Source organism: Epargyreus clarus, unplaced genomic scaffold, assembly GCF_041222505.1.
Source record: "Epargyreus clarus isolate Ecla_fem2 unplaced genomic scaffold, WU_Ecla_fem_2.2 ptg000016l, whole genome shotgun sequence".
NCBI classification, from domain to species: Eukaryota; Metazoa; Arthropoda; class Insecta; order Lepidoptera; family Hesperiidae; genus Epargyreus; species Epargyreus clarus.
The window spans coordinates 2,370,758-2,391,872 of NW_027332224.1; the positions used below are offsets into that span (position 1 = coordinate 2,370,758).

General features: G+C 41.3%; 2 protein-coding genes across 3 annotated transcripts in view; one reads left to right on the plus strand and one right to left on the minus strand.

Annotated features, from left to right (window-relative positions):
- CycT (Cyclin T) overlaps nt 1-156 on the minus strand; it is a 33,899-nt gene extending 33,743 nt beyond the window's left edge. For both annotated transcript variants that reach the window (XM_073081395.1, XM_073081394.1), the window contains exon 1: nt 114-156. The gene's annotated coding sequence lies outside the window, so the exon portion shown is untranslated. The remainder of the gene's footprint in view (nt 1-113) is intronic.
- On the plus strand, nt 90-14,040 carry dgt1 (KAT8 regulatory NSL complex subunit dim gamma-tubulin 1). The gene is made up of 12 exons (XM_073081302.1): nt 90-555; nt 1,121-1,296; nt 2,248-2,453; nt 3,806-3,919; nt 4,539-4,642; nt 4,971-5,148; nt 8,661-8,824; nt 9,320-9,465; nt 9,830-9,967; nt 10,448-10,588; nt 11,464-11,600; nt 12,274-14,040. The coding sequence occupies exons 1-12, from the start codon at nt 492-494 to the stop codon at nt 12,470-12,472; spliced, it is 1,767 nt and encodes a 588-aa protein (XP_072937403.1). The 5' UTR covers nt 90-491; the 3' UTR covers nt 12,473-14,040.
- Nucleotides 14,041-21,115: the final 7,075 nt, after the last annotated feature.

Here is a 21,115-nt window from a genome sequence, read left to right on the forward strand (position 1 = left end):
ACTTTATCACTATCATTCATTTTGTAGAACAGATGTTCCTCTTTCGATTGTGCATATTTTTAATCTAAATCGTTAACTTTTAATAGGAGATAATGTAGAATATAATTACGGACCTAAAAGACTCTGTCACACGGTGCAAATGGCCGACCCACCACTGTTTACAACACACTGTTTTATTTTATTCTTTGAAATTATTATTTAATGACTTAACGACCTATTAACTATGCTGTAATTAGTTAAATATTTTTCTAAACTTGTCGGTGATGTCTTTATGTCGAATAGAATCGTAGATAATAATTAAAAGTTAAAGAGAACTATATTTGACAATATCTACGTCTCTACGTTCGTGTTCAATGAGTGGATTTTCCGCGACGAAAAACGATAATTAAAACTTGGTCATTGCGTAACAGCCCTGTAACATATTTCCAGTATTTTCTATTTAAAATTTTATACAAAATTTATTTGGTGTTGAGTTACTCGAATAGTTCTCGATGTATCCAATTAAAAAAGAAAATGGTCAATATTTACATTCCCAAAACATACGTATTACAGATCGTAAGTTTATTTATGCTAATTAATTTATTTTTAATTTCTTTTGAACTTGACTATTGAAACAAAATAATAATATAAAATTTCCATATTGTGCATTCTTATGTATCTACTAGAATATAATTGTTAGTGCATATTACTGTATATATTTTTCAAAATTTGCTTTAGTTTTTTTTCACAAATAGTTAACGCTATTTTATTTTATTATGGATCATATTATGTACTTATCTTATAGATTCCATTTTTTGTGTAGTATAACTATTACAATTTTAATGGTTCACTTTTTTAATTATAGATTTGACCAAGTAGTTAGGTAATTACGTATAATGTATCATAATTAATTTATATTAAGTACTATTAACTAAGTACAATGAATCAGTTAACATTTGTGTAAACGCAGCGCTAACGTTGCGTAAACGCTACGATATCGTTGCGTATACGCACCGTTCTCCCGTTATAAAGTAATACTAAAACAAATCATCATTGAAATTTTCACCCATGAAAAAATCTTGAGTTATTTATTAAAATAATATGACAAACAATTTTGAAAAAATCTGTTTTTAAATTTCAGTTAACAATCCAGTGACAATGTCTGAACCCACTTCCAAAGTGGTGCAAATGCCCAAAGTCAGGATGTTGCGTGGCGGCAGACCTGCATCAGCAATCAAAATCACCAACGTCAAGTCAATCAAACCTCCGGACCCTGAGAGCCAGAAGAAACAGGATGAGGAGAATCTTAGAGCACAGGTGAGTTGCCAAACAATAATTGTTTTATGGTGCCAAAAAAATATACAAGACTTTCAGTTTATACTCCTGCAATACTACAAAAGTCACTGACTCTTGTTTAGGGTTCCGTACCCGCAAAGGATAAAACGCGGAACCCTATTACTAAGCCTCCGCAGTTTGTCCATCTGCCTGTCTATCACAGGGCTCTATCTTTGGAACCGTAATATATTTATAGACAAAATAGAATATCAAACAGCAAAAACTCAGTAATAGGTCCATCATACTTATACCTCCTTCTCAATTAATGACGTATCCCTTCTACAGCTATAAAAAGGTTATGTTTTTTTATCCTGCGGTGTATGATTAGTGACATAGACAGGCAGAGCAGACATAGTAGTTTATATTACATTCCCATTTTTACCGTTTTTGTATTGAACCCTAAAGAATCATAGTTATGCCTCCTTAATCCATGACATATCCTTTCGTCAACTACAAAAGGACATGTTAGCTATGTATCTTTTCCTTAGCTACAAAAGCAGATATCAACAATATATCCTGTCTCCATCTACAAAAGAAGATATTAGCTGTATATCTTTTCCTTAGCTACAAAATTAACAATATATCCTGTCCCCAGATACAAAAGGAGATATTAGCTATGTATCTTTTCCTTAGTTACAAAAGCAGATATTAGCTACATATGGTGTCCTTAGCTACAAAAGCAGACATTAGCTACATACATATCTCTTCCTTAGTTCAAAAGCAGATATTAGCTACATATTGTGTCCTTAACTACAAAAGTAGATATTAAGTGTATCCTCTCCCCAGCTACAAAAGGAGATATTATATTTTTCTTTAGCTACAAAAGCAGATATATATTTAATAAATTATGCATCCTGTCTCCAGCTACAAAAGGGGATATTATCTTCTTCCTAAGTTACAGTAACGGATATTAACAATACACCCTCCCCCCAGCTACAAAAGGAGATAGCGTCCCGGTCGCGCGCGTGCGGCCACCGCGGCTACGAGTGCACGGCGCCGGTGCTCGCGGGGCGGGCGCACTGCGCGCGGCACGTGCTGGGCGAGCCGGGCGCGCCGTACCGCCAGTGCGCGCACGTGCTCGCCACCGGCCTGCGCTGCCACATGCTCGCGCCGGACGACGCGCGCGACCACCGCGACCAGTCAGTATGGGGCGTTAGAGGACGTTAATCTAAATATATACCAGAGAAAACACGATTAGGACAGCAAAGGAACACGTCAGTCAGTAATTCAGTAACAATAAAATAAGTTATCATAGTCAGTCGGTCAAGTATATAGCAAAATAACAATAGCGATTAAATGCGTTAATTAGGTAAACCGACAGTTTCGAATTGGAGATGTGACCGGGTCCGTGTCCCACGGTAAACTACCCTCATTCTCGAATATACTCTGTCCGCATGGCGCACCATTGTTAAATAAAAGTGACGTCACGACGTCTACCAGAGGTACGGATAATAAAATTAACAATCTTATCAAACAACTATATCGATATCCACGACATATATATAACTCAAAGGTGACTGACTGACTTACATAGTGATCTATCAACGCACAGCCCAAACCACTGGACGGATCGGGCTGAAATTTGGCTTGCAGGGAGATGTTATAACATAGGCATCCGCCAAGAAAGGATATTGATCAATTCTACCCCCAAGGGGATAAAATAGGGGATGATAGTTTGTATAAATCTTCTTCTACACTAATATTATAAAGAGGATAACTTTGTTTGGTTGTAATGAATAGGCTCAAAAAGTACTGGACCGATTTTAAAAATTCTTTCACCATTCGAAAGCTACATTATCTACGAGTAACATAGGCTATATTTTGAGCCAGTACAAAGTCTACCGGGTCAATTAGTTTAATATAATCCGGGGCATTGGTCGACGTTTAATTTGTATAGGCCGCGCCAAACATCAAGTCCCTTAAGTTTATGCGCGTAACTGTTAGTCAGAGAGCCAATGCAGTCAAAAACAACTACAAGCATTACACTGTAGCAACGTAAAGGCATACTAACGCAGCTATGTACCACCATACGGCCCCACCGCCACGCTAATTTCTGCCTAATAACAGCAGTGTTAAACGCTGCTTTGTTCTGGTTTAAAGGATGTGGTAAGGGAAATATAAATTTCTAACGCATTCCAGCTTAATCTTAAGGGGTAGCAGTGCATCTATGGCCGAAATCAGGTAGGAATCGAATCTTATCTGGGGTTGACTACAAATGTCTATGATCGGTGAACAGTGAACAATTACCATGAGGTAGCTGCATGCTTGTTTTCTAGGTCTAGAATAGAAAAAAATAATCGAAACATTTATGCGTAAATAAATGACGAGACAACTGTTTCTCCATGACGAACCACAGAGGGTTCTACATCCTTAAAATGAGTTGTAGCAACCTATGTTTCATAGGAATAGTTTCGCATCTGTGGTAAGCTTACCATCAGGTGGACAACAAACTTTTTTTCTTTAATAACATCTATCTATCTTTGCCCCACAGACTATGCTTCGAGCACGCCCGTATGGCGTTGACGACCAGACAGAGGAACGCTGGCCCACCGCCCCCAGTCATCACTCCAGAGACGCTGTTGAATCAATTACAACACTATATACGGTATGTCATCACCTACTATTTATCTTCATCATCATCTGTCAATATAAAATAGAAAAAATACTACTTGAAATGCGGTTAAACATTCTGGTTCAACTCTAAAGGGACTCATACTACATGCAATAACAGGGATACTAAACTCTACTGTGTTCTGGTTTGAAGGGCAAGGTTATAGGGGCATGCAAAGTGGACTAGAAGGTTGTAGAGCCCTTTGTGGTTCTAATCCGGCGGTACCACCGACACACTTATTACTAACGAATAATGTTATAGATGTCCATGTGCTGTATTATCCATTTACATTGATCAGGTGGTCTGTATACAAGATTGCGTGTGGCGACTTCCCGCTCCTCATCAAGAGATGGCGCTGCACGTCTCTGAATCACGCTATCGAAGTTTTCTCAACATCTTGCATATATACAAGCTATGAACTGAGACTGTCGGAGCACGGCCGCTCCCCGGGCATGATCACCTATCCCGGCAGGAGATCCCTCTTTGCCAAATACAAATTAAACATTAGAGATTCTCATTTATCATCACTTGAATGCATGCTTGGTACCTAAATAGCAACTAATACAGAAGTCTGTGTTATAATGTATGTATGAGGTATGTTCGTTGTTTCCAGGCCAGAGCGCACGCGCACAACGTCATGCGCGTCCTCGGTGTCGGTGGTCAGCGACCCCGCTGATGAACCGCAGCAACCGATCACGAATCTCGTGGATCCGTTCAGTGAGTTGTATTCGTGTTTATTTGATTGGTATACACACATTTAAGACTTATTCAGGTATATGTGTAAATTTAGGAATTTTTCAAATTTCGTAGTTGGTCGTTTTAGTTGTTTTTGTTTCTTTTCTCTCATTTTCGTTTCATTTTCTCATTTTTTTGCATTTCCTACTTTCACACTTCTCCTCCCTTTTCGTCTTTGTCTATCCCAATAATCCTCCTGTGCTTCCATTCTTTCATTATTAGGCTTCTCCAGGCCCTTCCACAAATAAGGACCTCTATTTAATAATGGAGTTAGAGTAAGCCCTCTAAACTCCAACCCGTCACGTTTCAGAGCAAATCGACGCGATAGCAGTAAACGCCAACCACTCGACCACTATAATGGAGTGCGTGAGCGACAGCGACACCGACAACGACGACGTCGCGACTCTCGGCCCCGGCGGCGACTGTCGCGCGGCGTGCGACCACGACCCCGAGCACGAGGACGCGCCCGCCGAGCTGGGCCCGCTGTGGTCAGTGCGCACACACACACACACACACACACACCACGACCCCGAGCACGAGGACGCGCCCGCCGAGCTGGGCCCGCTGTGGTCAGTGCGCACACACACACACACACACACACACCACGACCCCGAGCACGAGGACGCGCCCGCCGAGCTGGGCCCGCTGTGGTCAGTGCGCACACACACACACACACACACACACCACGACCCCGAGCACGAGGACGCGCCCGCCGAGCTGGGCCCGCTGTGGTCAGTGCGCACACACACACACACACACACACACCACGACCCCGAGCACGAGGACGCGCCCGCCGAGCTGGGCCCGCTGTGGTCAGTGCGCACACACACACACACACACACACACCACGACCCCGAGCACGAGGACGCGCCCGCCGAGCTGGGCCCGCTGTGGTCAGTGCGCACACACACACACACACACACACACACACCACGACCCCGAGCACGAGGACGCGCCCGCCGAGCTGGGCCCGCTGTGGTCAGTGCGCGCACACACACACACACACACACACACACACACACCACGACCCCGAGCACGAGGACGCGCCCGCCGAGCTGGGCCCGCTGTGGTCAGTGCGCACACACACACACACACACACACACACACACCACGACCCCGAGCACGAGGACGCGCCCGCCGAGCTGGGCCCGCTGTGGTCAGTGCGCACACACACACACACACACACACACACACCACGACCCCGAGCACGAGGACGCGCCCGCCGAGCTGGGCCCGCTGTGGTCAGTGCGCACACACACACACACACACACACACACACACACCACGACCCCGAGCACGAGGACGCGCCCGCCGAGCTGGGCCCGCTGTGGTCAGTGCGCACACACACACACACACACACACACCACGACCCGAGCACGAGGACGCGCCCGCCGAGCTGGGCCCGCTGTGGTCAGTGCGCACACACACACACACACACACACACCACGACCCCGAGCACGAGGACGCGCCCGCCGAGCTGGGCCCGCTGTGGTCAGTGCGCACACACACACACACACACACACACCACGACCCCGAGCACGAGGACGCGCCCGCCGAGCTGGGCCCGCTGTGGTCAGTGCGCACACACACACACACACACACACACACACACCGCGACCCCGAGCACGAGGACGCGCCCGCAGAGCTGGGCCCGCTGTGGTCAGTGCGCACACACACACACACACACACACACCGCGACCCCGAGCACGAGGACGCGCCCGCAGAGCTGGGCCCGCTGTGGTCAGTGCGCACACACACACACACACACACACACACACACACACACCACGACCCCGAGCACGAGGACGCGCCCGCCGAGCTGGGCCCGCTGTGGTCAGTGCGCACACACACACACACACACACACACACACACACCACGACCCCGAGCACGAGGACGCGCCCGCCGAGCTGGGCCCGCTGTGGTCAGTGCGCACACACACACACACACACACACACCACGACCCCGAGCACGAGGACGCGCCCGCCGAGCTGGGCCCGCTGTGGTCAGTGCGCACACACACACACACACACACACACACACCACGACCCCGAGCACGAGGACGCGCCCGCCGAGCTGGGCCCGCTGTGGTCAGTGCGCACACACACACACACACACACACACACACACACACCACGACCCCGAGCACGAGGACGCGCCCGCCGAGCTGGGCCCGCTGTGGTCAGTGCGCACACACACACACACACACACACACACACCACGACCCCGAGCACGAGGACGCGCCCGCCGAGCTGGGCCCGCTGTGGTCAGTGCGCACACACACACACACACACACACACCACGACCCCGAGCACGAGGACGCGCCCGCCGAGCTGGGCCCGCTGTGGTCAGTGCGCACACACACACACACACACACACACACACACACCACGACCCCGAGCACGAGGACGCGCCCGCCGAGCTGGGCCCGCTGTGGTCAGTGCGCACACACACACACACACACACACACCACGACCCCGAGCACGAGGACGCGCCCGCCGAGCTGGGCCCGCTGTGGTCAGTGCCCACACACACACACACACACACACACACACACACCACGACCCCGAGCACGAGGACGCGCCCGCCGAGCTGGGCCCGCTGTGGTCAGTGCGCACACACACACACACACACACACACCACGACCCCGAGCACGAGGACGCGCCCGCCGAGCTGGGCCCGCTGTGGTCAGTGCGCACACACACACACACACACACACACACACACACCACGACCCCGAGCACGAGGACGCGCCCGCCGAGCTGGGCCCGCTGTGGTCAGTGCGCACACACACACACACACACACACACCACGACCCCGAGCACGAGGACGCGCCCGCCGAGCTGGGCCCGCTGTGGTCAGTGCGCACACACACACACACACACACACACACCACGACCCCGAGCACGAGGACGCGCCCGCCGAGCTGGGCCCGCTGTGGTCAGTGCGCACACACACACACACACACACACACCACGACCCCGAGCACGAGGACGCGCCCGCCGAGCTGGGCCCGCTGTGGTCAGTGCGCACACACACACACACACACACACACACACACCACGACCCCGAGCACGAGGACGCGCCCGCCGAGCTGGGCCCGCTGTGGTCAGTGCGCACACACACACACACACACACACCACGACCCCGAGCACGAGGACGCGCCCGCCGAGCTGGGCCCGCTGTGGTCAGTGCGCACACACACACACACACACACACACACACACACCACGACCCCGAGCACGAGGACGCGCCCGCCGAGCTGGGCCCGCTGTGGTCAGTGCGCACACACACACACACACACACACACCACGACCCCGAGCACGAGGACGCGCCCGCCGAGCTGGGCCCGCTGTGGTCAGTGCCCACACACACACACACACACACACACCACGAGCACGAGAACGCGCCCGCCGAGCTGGGCCCGCTGTGGTCAGTGCGTGCCTCATAACATACTTCTAGTTTCATGCGGCCATACATGTCCGCACACACAAACACTCAAACAAACACATAATCTTCGCGCTCGCCCAGCTTCTGGTCTACTATCGCTTTGTATATATAATATGTTTATTCAAATCAAATCAAATCAAATTTTTTTAATCAAATTAGGTTCTTTACAGAGCACTTTTTGAATGTCAAATTACCACCACTTCACAAGATGTTTCGTTATGGAGAAGAAGCGGCGAAAGAAACTCCATAACACACATCTTTTAAAAAAATGGATTTTACAATGTTAAACTTAACCAAATGGTACATGTGGAGCTGGAACTACTTCATGTATTTTTATGTGAACAAACTTCAATACGCCACTCTTCCCAACAGGCACGCGAACATATACACGGCGATATTTTAAAAAAATGGATTTTACAATGTTACAACAAACAAACTTCAATACGCCACTCTTCCCAACAGGCACGCGAACATATACACGGCGATATTTTAAAAAAATGGATTTTACAATGTTACAACAAACAAACTTCAATACACCACTCTTCCCAACAGGCACGCGAACATATACACGGCGGAGGAGGTGGTGAGCGAAGCCAGGACGACGCTGCGGACGCTGCAAGCCGCGTACCGCGCGCAGCTGGCGCGGCTGCGGGAGCTGCTGCGCGCCGCGCGCCGCGACTACCTGCGCGACCTGCGCGCCGAGCGGGACCAGTACTGTGAGTGGGGGGGGGGGGCTGTTGGGTGATCGGTCGGCCGATTGGTCGGGGGTGGTGGACTGTGCAAAGTGCGAGTATCGTGAGTGATGGAGTGGTCGGAAGTGGACTGTGCAAAGTGCGAGTATCGTGAGAGTAATACTGTGAATTGGGGGATCGGTTGAACGAGCTGTTGGACGATCGGTTGGGCGAGTGGTCGGGTGTGAACTGTGAAGTGTGAATGGTGACTGGTTGGAATTGAACTGTGCAAAGTGCTAGTAGTGTCGTGAGAGTAATACTATGAGTTGGGTGATGGGTTGAACGAATTAGTTGAGTAATTGGTCAGAGTTGGACTCTAAAATGCGAGTAGTTTCATGTGAACAATACTGTGAGTTAGATATGATGGGTTGAGGGGTCGGTCGGACAATCTGTCGGACATCATTAAATAGATTTTGAGGCGGTACAAAGTTTTCCGGGTTAGCTAGTAAATAATAAAGCAATAATTTGAATACATTCCAGGCAGCATCAGTAGCCAGGCGAAGTCGAGCCCGCTGACGGTGCGCGAGCGGCAGCAGCTGCGCAAGCTGAAGGCCTACCTCGGCTACCACCGCAAGCACGGCGTCGAGGCTATCCTCGCTAAGAAGTTGCTACGGAAACGGGCTAGGGTGAGTACCTATTTGTTTTTGACGTGACAGCGTCTTATAATTCGATGATTGCACGCTCGTCTGCTACTCCAGTGTTATAAAAGAAATTGTATGTCTCATTCTTATAGTCCGAATGGCTTGACGGATTTTAAAATATGGATATAAGAATGGATATCTTTGGATTATTATTTTATCACACATTATTTTCTGTCGTAGTGAAGTGAAGTGTCGAAATCTGTCAATGTGTTGTGTCAAGCTTGTTAAAATAAAACACCAAATGGAAAGTGTATTAAAAAATCTATAACAATTATCAAAAACCCTTTTTTCAGTGTCAAAAAACCCCGTGTAAATTTTTCTTAAACAGTTTATTATTTCTAAATTGCAGGTAAACGAGATAGGTCCGAGCCGCCCTATCCCTTCCCAAGGGCGGTGCACCTTCGTGGAGGGCGGAGTGCGCTGCGAGAACCCCGGGCTGCCGGCCGCTAAACATTGCATGAAGCATATACTGCTGGATAAACATCAGGTATGTATACATTTATTTTATTTACTGTACACTAATGTTTAGGGTATTCTCAAAAAGTAAGAATTGGATCCCTATTACTAAGTCTTTGCTGTCTGTCCGTCTGTCATAGGGCTCTATCTTTTGGACTGTAAGATACAGACATTTTTTTTTATATAAAGTTAGCTGCTTTAACCGCTATTACCGTCATGGGTGGTATTACCGCCACTTGATGGTAAATGGCTAGTGTCGCCTACGAACATCTATAATCAACCCCAGATAAGATTAGATTGCTATCAATAATTATTCCTATTTCTAGAGGTCGGTCACAGATGCGCCGCTAACGCTTTGAAAAAGTATGGCTCCCTTATCACAGCGTTCGAATCAGAACAGAGCACCGCTTAACACAGCTGTTATAAAATAGTTGTGGCGGTGGTACCGCCGGTGTCGAATCACAAAGAGTTTCTTTAAATTGTGTTATAATACGCTCGTCTGTGTCCCCAGGTGCTGTTCTCCCCGTGCGGCGACCCGCGCGGCGGGGTGTCGTGTCGCGAGCCGGTCGCGCGGCTGCCGCTGCCCTCCCCGTACTGCCGCTACCACTCCGCCGCGCCGCCGTATGTCTACATCAACCCGAAGGTCGCGCAGGTGAGAGTGACGACTTTAAAAAGTTGGTAGGAGATAGGAAAGACTTCGCATAATCTATAAAAGATAGCTGCATACCTTTCTGAATCACGCTATTCAAGTTTTTTCGACATGTTGTATATATAATTCGCTAAGTACGAGTCGAACTCGCACGCAGAGGTTTCCGTACCATCAAATGTTGATTATTTTTTATTTTTTTTTAATTATTCATACCTAATAACAGCAGTGTTATACACTGCTGTATTCCGGTTTGAAGGGCGTGGTAAGGGAGACAGACTTTTCCGAGGTGTTCCAGCTTAGTCCTCAGGGGTAGCGGTGCATTTGTACCTCAGGTAGAAATATATAGTCCTATCTGGGGTTGATTACAGATGTCCATGGGCGGCAGTAGCCACTTACCATCAGGTGGACTGTATGCTCGTCTGCTACTCCTATATTATAAAAAAGAATGTGTATTGCCAGTAATGACCTACGGCACAGAAACGTGGTCCTTCACTGTAGGCCTCATCCGAAAGCTCAGGGTCGTTCAGCGTGCTATGGAGAAAGCTATGTTTGGTATTTTGCTACGAGACATGATTCGCAATTATGAAATCCGTATACGAACTAAGCTTATCGACATAGCTCTCAAAATTAGCAGGATGAAGTGGCAATGGGCCGACCACATCGCTCGGAGGACCGAAGGAAAAGAAAGGTCCTCGAGTGGCGACCACGTGTAGGCAAAACCAGGTGGACCGACGATCTGATGAAGACGGTGGGAAACCGCCGGATTCAAAGGGCACGGGACCGGGTGGAGTGGCGCCAATTAGGGGAGGCCAATGTCCAGCAGTGGACCTCAAAGGGCTGATGGATGGATAGATAAACAAATTTTTTTTTATGGCCAGAATAAGCCAGAAGAAACTGACGTCGCATCCCCTGGACCCAGCGCGAGCTGCGACGTTGAGGGGTCTCCGGCGAAGGTAAGCACTATTTTGAAAACATTTTTACCTAAAATGCCTTATCTTTCATGCGATTTTCCTTGGTGATGATCTAAAATAACACTGATTGCCTTTCTGCGAATATGGGATTACAAAAGTAAGATTTTTTTTATAATATGCAGTGGCAGACGAGCATGCAGTCCATCTGATGGTAAGTGGCTACTGCCGCCCATGGACATCCGTAATCGATTGAAGATAGGATTAGATATTCGCACCGGAAGTCGGCCACAGATGCGCCGCTACCCCTGAGGACTACGCTGGAACGCCTCGGACAAGTATGTCTCCGTTACTACATTCTTCAAACCAGAACACAGCAGCGCTTAACACTGCTGTTATGAGGCAGGTATAGGTGTGGCGGTGGTGCCGCCGGAGTCAAAAGGTTCTACCACCTTCAAGATGCCAACTCCCCTCCATTGTCAAACGGCTACAGTCCCGCTTTTGGGGAATTCCCGTCTCAAAACGAGAGGACCTCGGGCGATAATCCACCGCTCTGACTGCGTTAAAGATTTCGAATTAGTAAACTTCATAAACATTTTAGAATATTTTTCTCAGGTGTTTAGGTTCACAGTGTTTTCCTTCGTCTTTAATGATAGTGAGAATTAATTTCTAATAAAGACTAAAAAAATCATAGGTGTATCAGGGATTCGTACTCGTTCCTCGATCGTCTTCCAAAGTTTAATTTTAATTATTTGTGTAAATAATTTATTCCGTACTTATTTATATACATTATTTCTTACACTCACACGTTTTTTTCCACTTACAGAAAGAACTTAGCGAAGCAGAGTCCCAATCGACAGACGAGTCCCAACTCGAGGATGCTTCAACAGAGCAATCCTCTGTTGTGGAGGAGAAAGTTGAGTTGGAGCCCTTGAGGGACCTGACCGATAGTCTGCCGGAGCCCTCACCGTTTGCCTGACACCTAGACTTTGATGACAATGCCTTTGATCAGCTTTGAAGTGTGGTCGGAGATAATTAGAGCCAGTGATATTGGTGTAGTTATTAAACAAAGTGAAACTAAGTGTGATTGAAGCAGAATGTTATGTTGATATATATTTCATAGAGTGATGAGGTATTCCTGATTAGTTGTCAGAGGTAGCAACGCATTTGTGGCCAATGTCAGATAGGATTACGATGCTATCTGAGTTTATCGATGTAAATGGTCTGTATTAAGTGGACTCAATACTACATTGCTACAATACAACATTACATTTCATTTCATGCTAAAATATTTTATAGATCTTTTCTGGGCCATGAATGTTTAGCAGAGAAGATCTCAGATTATGCCCAGGAGACGGCTTAGCTTTGACAGTCTCAGTTCGGCACTTGTGTATGTACAAGATGTTGAGAAAAATTCGATAGCGTGATTCAGAAACGTGTAGCGTCATCTCTTATGAATTTGCGATTAATGCTTCAGAAACAAAGATTGTTATGAAGACCAGAATAGGCATGAGCTGTCAGTAAAACACGTGGTGACTGAACACAAAAACCAAATACCCAGACCAGACCATATAAGGAAAAATTGAATTATGGTATTAATTTTGATTGATTTGATAATTTTTCCAAAGTGACGATATCTGTGGTGGACAGAATTGTCTAATATACAACCAATAACACTAAAAAGTGGACAGTGCATTTAATTCTGTTAAGTGTAATGAAGTGTTGACTCATTATTATAGTGACTCATTAGTGATAGACAGACAGACTTGTGTGTGAAGTTATTAGATACAAAGTGAAATAAGTGAGTGTTTGTGCTGATAAATATGGTATGTGACAATTAACTTTATAATTAGTCTTTGAGAGCATCAGTTAGGACTAAATTATAAGGCTTTCGACTCTGATAGGATTCATATCAGGATTCTCTGAGGTGTGGGTGTCATCACACACAAAGGTATCATAAAATCCTATACTTATAATTCTAATCTAATAATTTTGAATGTATGATATATCCAGAATGTAATTAGTGATGATGTTGATGCATTTAGATGTATGCTTGACCACAGACCGAAGCCTGAACTTGGCTATGATATATTTTGTAGACTTGATAGGTAAGGATGTGTCATAAATATTATGATTGTCATCTTATAGTGGTATGCAAAAGATTGTTTGTTTATTGATTCATACTCTCAGACAAACATGTCATATGTAAAATTTTCAATTCTAAAGTGTTATAGTCAGTGCCAAACTGCTAGTCTGACCTGAAGTTGTTGCGAGCAGGTGTACTCATACAAATTGCTATGGCGACGCGATTTATTTCCATATTAGCCGACTAACAGTTTTACCGCGGACTATACCAGTAATGAATAGCATTTAAAAATGTCAGTAGCTGTTAGTAAAATAGTTTATTGCATAATATGCATATATTATGTACATTTCCCAACATGCCACCTTCACGATCGTTAACTTTACATTTAAAATTAGTAACAGAATATAATCTTAAAGCCCGTTATCAGTAAGCAATCTATAATATGTCTTGTTCACTAGATTTTATGCTCAATAGCAGCAAATTTTGATCTTTGGTTACCTACCATTGTACAGGTTGATTGATTCATGGATAGGTATATTAGTACATTTACGTTACTATATTAGATGATGTACTTTTAATTAGCTCTCTAGTCAGTAATTGTGATTGGCTATGTATAATAACAGATTATCAATAGGTTAAACTTATATGTTACTACTACTTATATGTAACTAAAGTGAGTTAAAATTTAGTTGATATCAGCTTTCTGCACCAAATTATTACACAATAAATGTAGCAAAATAATTAGTTTCCTCAGGGAGAAACTTTTGATATTGTTAATAAAAAATAGTGTAAATCTAGAATGTACCTATAATTTCATTGATATTTCATAAATCCATAGTAGCTTATGAGCTCTGAAATAGTCCTTTATACTCTGTAAGTACAGATTTAATCTCTTTATTATCATCATATTGTATGATCACTATTATAATATTAATGTGTTATAAATGCTTGCAGAAAATCACAATAAAAGTAACACATACTGAAACAATACATTATTGCAAATTTGTTCTAAAATATTCTCAAAATTACATGTTTTAGTTCTAAGTGTGTAGGATACCTATATCTTATTCCATACTCCTTATATTTTAAATCATAAATACCTGAAAGTATTAATATTGTAGCTGTTTTATGTGAAATAATGTTTCTATTAGAGGTACAGTTTTTGTAACTTTTTCTGGGTAGATATATTTAGTGGAGGCATTGTTCTGGTTTGTGGGCTGTATGATGTTGTCAAAAATTCTAGTTTTTGGCCCCTGTGATTGTATAGATCTTAATTTGCCGATGTTTATAAAAAATGAATAATAAATGTCTGTTATAAATCAAAACTGAAGTTTTCTTTTCAAAACCATTCTTTCACCTTAATTAGAGGACTAAAAAAATGAGGTAAAAAAATCAAAAACCGAATATTTTTCTTACATTGCATTTATTTGATCATGTTTTAGAAACACAGAAATAAATAAATGAAACAAACTTATGAAACAGAATCGTCGCTTTATTCAGCAATTTCCGGTTGAAAAAAAAATAATCAACAAAACTACACTGAAATTCTGAACATGACTATTTTTACAAACAATTTACAGCGAATTTTTTTTTTATAATAAGTGCGGACTTTTTGAATGCCTCCCTTGGCTTGTACCCGGGCGACGCGTGACTCACTCACGACCATCGCCTTTATATCAACTAAAAATTAAAAAAGTAATATTTACACAAAAAACAACGCGCGAACGCACGCGAAGGTAGCCCGATAGAGAAAAGCTAAGGAAAAAAATACACAGCATTTCTTCACGGAGACATTCAAAACTCCCGCTACAGACTAATCTAAAAATCAAAACTTATGAGGTACACATCTTCCTATCCACTTTACTAAGCGTATGTTACCGGCCCCAAAAATGAGGCCAATTTTTTTTACATTTTTCCCAAATATGCAGCCTTTTGTACAGTATATGATACTTACTAATTATATATGTATAGACATAGTTAAAACCGTTTACATTTTTTTGTCGCAAGCACCTTTTCCTAGCAGCCCATTCTCTCGATGAGTTGATATGAAAAAGTGTTCGCTATTTTTTTAAGAACGTTGAAACAACAGGACATTGCATAGACACGAGTCGATACACTGCGCACATAGCTAGATTTTAAACCGTAATGTTTTAGTTACGTTTAAAATACATAATCACGATATTTAAATTTACATACAACAATTATTTTTTTTTTTGCTTTTTTTCTGCAAAACTTCTAACGAGAAATCGAGTTAAACGGACAAATTTAAGTATTTATTCCGAGAAAGAAACTACACGTTAACTTTCAGTGCTTCATTAATTTGCAGTCATTGTTCAACATTAAAATTGATTATATTTATTATTTTACTATCTACACGTGTTACTACGTGAAGTCTAAGGATTGAAATGGACACATTTTATACTAGATTTCTACATTTACATACCAATTAACATTAAGGTTATTTATTTATTATCTTTTTTTGGAATTTTTTGGGCGCTTTTAACAGTTTTGCTGAAAAAATTATACTTTATATACGTCGACAAAAAAATCAAATCTAATAATTATACAATTTTGTAAAGGCATCGGCATTATAAGCAAGAAAATCCTAATACGCGGGCATTAAAAATATTTCCAAAACTATTTTATACATTTATTATCGGTATTCTCACTTTATGTCAGACAAACGTTAAACGATCTATACACTAAACGAATAAGTATATTGTTACCGAGGATAATAATTATAATTATTACTTATTGTTAATTGTAGTTTCTTTATCCGAGAACATTATTTTGGGGGAACGGGTATAATTAGAGAGAAAAGGCGATTAACCATTTTAAACTTACTACGCCTTCTAGGGAAAGCATTCTAAACATTTATTTAGTTTTAACTTCGAAAAAGCCACGCCAATTTATTAATGAGCTATTTAAATTTAGACATTAACTCGTCACGTTGCAAACGACTATTTTTAAAATCCAGCGACACATTAAATACGTAACTACGCTGAATTTTCTTTAATATATTTTTAAACACTCAGACATGAATATATTTAAATATTACAGACTATTGTCGAAATTCGCTTGAAATACACAGTTTTAATTGAAGTAAAAACACATATGCACTTACAAATTCACACAGCAATATATATTAATCGGAGTACGGTACGAAATGAGGACATTTATCGATTTAAACATTAATTATTTCATTTAGGCATACACATAATTATTATATTCGTGCTCTCAAACTGACTGAGAAGCACTATTGTGTTTCAGTGGACATACGACACTATATAAAGAGATTTACAGGCGACTGTTAGCAATTCTAATCCACTTTAAATATATAAAAAATACTAGAATAGTAATAAAGTTACTTAATTTTAAACATAAATTTTGACCTGCAGATCATGTCATTGCAAATTAATATTTAAAGATGTATAATTAAGCGATAATCTTGTATAATTGTTACGTGAAATTCGGACAATATACAATATAATTTTAAGAAGCAATGGAAATATTATGAACACTTGAAAATCTCCACAGCATCGCATGTGCCACAGAAACGGAGGTCTTGGAGCGTGACCTCGAACGCGAATCGAACCCACTACTATTACAATGCAGAATACATACATACAATCACTGGTCCGGCCAGCGTCATCACTATCATGTAAATAATTATTATACACATAAAACCTATATAATACACGTAATGCAACTAACATTTCTTCATCATCAATATATTACAAATTTTTAAATATACACATAACGACCGCTCACTCGACACGTCTGCTATTTATTTATTTTTATTTATTTCATTTTTTTTAATTCGTTAGAAATAATAACTAGACAATGTTCGCTAATAGAAACTAAACGCTCCGTCCGTTTGGTAATATCCACCGAATGTAGTTTCGTATATTTCGCGCGAAAGGTGAACGACACTTCGTAGAATATTGAAAAAACGGATTAGCAACGCGCTAATGCCAGTCCGACAGATTGGTTAAGTATACTTTCAACGTTATATCAAAAGTGAACTAAAAACGATTTAATAGTTTGCATTTAAACGGTCACCCGACAATAAGTACATGATTAATTTACGAATAATACATTTGGTTATACTTTTTATACACGGCTACACAATTATACAAATCCCGAATAATATTACCTTATAAAGTTTAAGTAGTCACGATACGCGGATAAAATATGTACGATTATTATTATTAACATTGAATAGTTATTCGAGATTGTATTAATGCAATACGGATATATAAGACGTTATATGCATCCATACACGACACAATTATTAGATAATTAATAGATTTAGAAGTTGTGTGAGAGTTCAGTGTACTACGCATTATGTTTGGATGTGTAAGCGGCGCTTGGGTCCACATAAGGGTCTACAAATACAAGAATGGCGGGCAAAGCAATGCCGACGAGTTTTAATATAATTTTGTCACTTTCCCGAGACCGTCATTCAATCCATACCTTATATAATATCTTTGCGACAGATATACATTAAGTTATACACAAAATCCCATGAAATATACATAATTACCTTTAAGTAGGCGATATTAATATAAAAAAGGGGACCACTGGCATTTGCATGGAAAAAAATACAGGTTTCGCTTGTATTAACTATGTCACAGCCACATAAATTATTTTAAATGAAGCATGTATTAATCATTACACTAAAAATGGACAAATTCATTATACATGGGCGTTAATTACCACTACCACTTGACCTTAGAAATGTCAAATATCGGCTTAATAACGTTAAGAAGAGTCAATTATAGTTTTTATTTTATTTTGAAAATCGAGTACTAACGTTATATAGCTAGCGATGTGTTTGAGGCCATATAACACTAACACTTGTGTGTAAAACGTACATTTTTTATCGATTACTTCTCGAATATCAAGTATAGTCTTGTCCAAGTAAGTCTTAGTTCAGTTTATTTGTCGAATGCATACCGACATTTGTCCATTCCGATATTTCGACTTTTCAAGTCACATTTTGTCATTAAAATTAACATCCTATGACACGAATCAAGATAGAAAAATGACTTATTCTGTGACAATAAAAATAATAATCATAATAAAATTTTGCAGATTCAAATACGGTATGGTTATATTCTTAACGCAGTTTACAGAATAAGCCGTTCTTCATGTATCTACTTATTTTAAGTGTTTACTACAAATTAACTAATAAAAATAAATAACACTACTGTTAATCTGTCACAGTAAAGTCAAGTTTGAATATATATAGCCTTATTAAACCACAGTTTGGTTAATAAGGGATAAGTACTACCTAACCGTATATTTTGCAGCATTTTATATTAAAATACCACATAAAACTGGCTCCTGTGGCCCACGAATCGCAATAACATTCAATGAACCAAAATCCATAATGAAATAGGGATGTTAAGCTAAGCAAAGTTTAAAATTACGTTATTAAGTGTTGTGTAATAAATTATACAATAAATCCCAATTAGTTTCCAACTCCCAAAACCCACGTGAGGTTCATTTTAAAGGTACAATGAAAACTGCATATTTATTTATGTAAATTACGCACAGTACAAGCAATTATACAGTATATCCCATATTATACGTAATTTGAATAAATGTGTATATTTTTGACATATTTTATATGTTATGTATGTCCTTTTACAAGGAAATTACATATGAAACAATATTTTTTATACTTACTGCGACAGACTGTACAAAAGTAGGAAATGTATAAATGATACTATGATATGTTTAACATAAAGAGAATGGTAACTATTAGGTTTCATACATTGAATAGTTCTGTTTAAACCAACACTAATCAAATTTAAAGTATCATTCAAAATCTTAATATGGACAACTTGAAACTGTACGTAGAGACGTTTGCCCAACTGTGGGATTTAAACAGAACTTCACAAGAACAGAAATAGGTACAAAACATTATAGATATAAATTCTTCTAGCATTTTACGAACTAGACGTGTAAAAAGTAAGGAATATTATATTTACCGATACAAACGGTTCTTATATCCGTGCATTGACGGAAAACGATGAAAATACACGAACGATGATGCTGTCTCAATTATTTGTATAACTCTTTTCAAAATACAATGTAATCCTAAATACCTACTTTTGTATATGTTTCTCGCTTACACATTATACACAACGAGCGAGAGGTACATACTAATGTCGCTATTTGAGATTACAATCTTGATCGAAACAAGTTACACCTACTGTTGATACACTTCAATCGGTAAAGTTATAATATTCCTACTGTACACACGTTACAAATAGGCATTTGCAACACCACAAATAAGAAATAACACAATCAATTGGCAGCAGTTTGGAATAGTAATAAGTAAGGTATACTATACATTATTTTTTGTATAATCCGTATATTTTTCGTATATTTCGTTTCTTTAAAAATTATAAACCTAAAAAGGCAACATTTATATTCACCTCTCGCTCATTCTCTCTAATGTGTGAGCGAGTCAAATATACAAGTCACCATTTTAGATTACAATCTTTTTTACACAACTTTACATGAATTTCCATTCAACATCAGTTCTGTGTCAATAAATCTTAGTATGTTTTTAATTTTACTAAGTATTTTCCTTTTTAAAGATATTGTATATTCATATGTGTACAAGTTTTGCTGATGAAAGTTTCATTTGCATATATCTTATGTTTTTACAAAGAATACACAGTGAATTTATATTTCAGACATACACAAACATTGAACGTTACAGACACGCGTAGTGACAAACAATCATACATTTCTTTACAATATTATGACAGGCTCGGCACGTGTCTGCGCTGTGTTACGACATACATAGATACGTCAATACACATTGTATGGGAGAATACTTTTTGTCTGTCACGGTACGCGTCTGACACGCTCTTTGTCTGAAGATGTATCCATGAAAACTTGAACTCGATCCAGACATTACGACACTGTCGGACACTGAGTGTCGATTATAATGTCACTGTGTTACATTAAGTCATTCTTAGTTTTGTTTTGAGTCGAAATTTGTTTTTAAAAGGGGTCATTTAATTATTACGTAAGCATTAATGGGGTTGGGGCGAGGGGGTGGGTGAAGTTTTTGATTTATTTTTGATGATAAGGGGGCCGCGGGGTAGGAATAGTGGTTAGTTCAGCAATATTTATTTATCATTTGATTTTTTTGCAAAATTATGTAGAGTCTAAATACAATATTGAAGTAAGCATAAAGGAGGAGGAAAAAAATTTAGCTTTCTTTCGCTTTAGGTGGTAAAATTTGGTAAAACTGCACTTACGTAGCACTTGAATGACCCCATACTTTCAACTATTTTCACTCAGAAATTATTACAAGTCCTTATTATACAATGTATGTATGTAATATGTATGTCTGCACTACCCGACGGTGTCCCATTAATATTTGGTAAAACCAGAGTCCATATCGATTGCGCCTAACGCTACCGCCATATTGTTAAAAGGAAAATGTAGATTACTCAATACCTTTTTAATTTTTTTACAGTGTAATTTAACAGCAAAATTTTTTAATGA

Coding starts and splice junctions, on each gene's coding strand:
- dgt1 (XM_073081302.1), top strand. CDS start 492: ATGTATCCAATTAAAAAAGAAAATGGTCAATATTTACATTCCCAAAAC. Junction 2,454..3,805: donor GCGCGCGACCACCGCGACCA/GTCAGTATGGGG, acceptor TTTGCCCCACAG/ACTATGCTTCGAGCACGCCC. Junction 4,643..4,970: donor GAATCTCGTGGATCCGTTCA/GTGAGTTGTATT, acceptor GTCACGTTTCAG/AGCAAATCGACGCGATAGCA.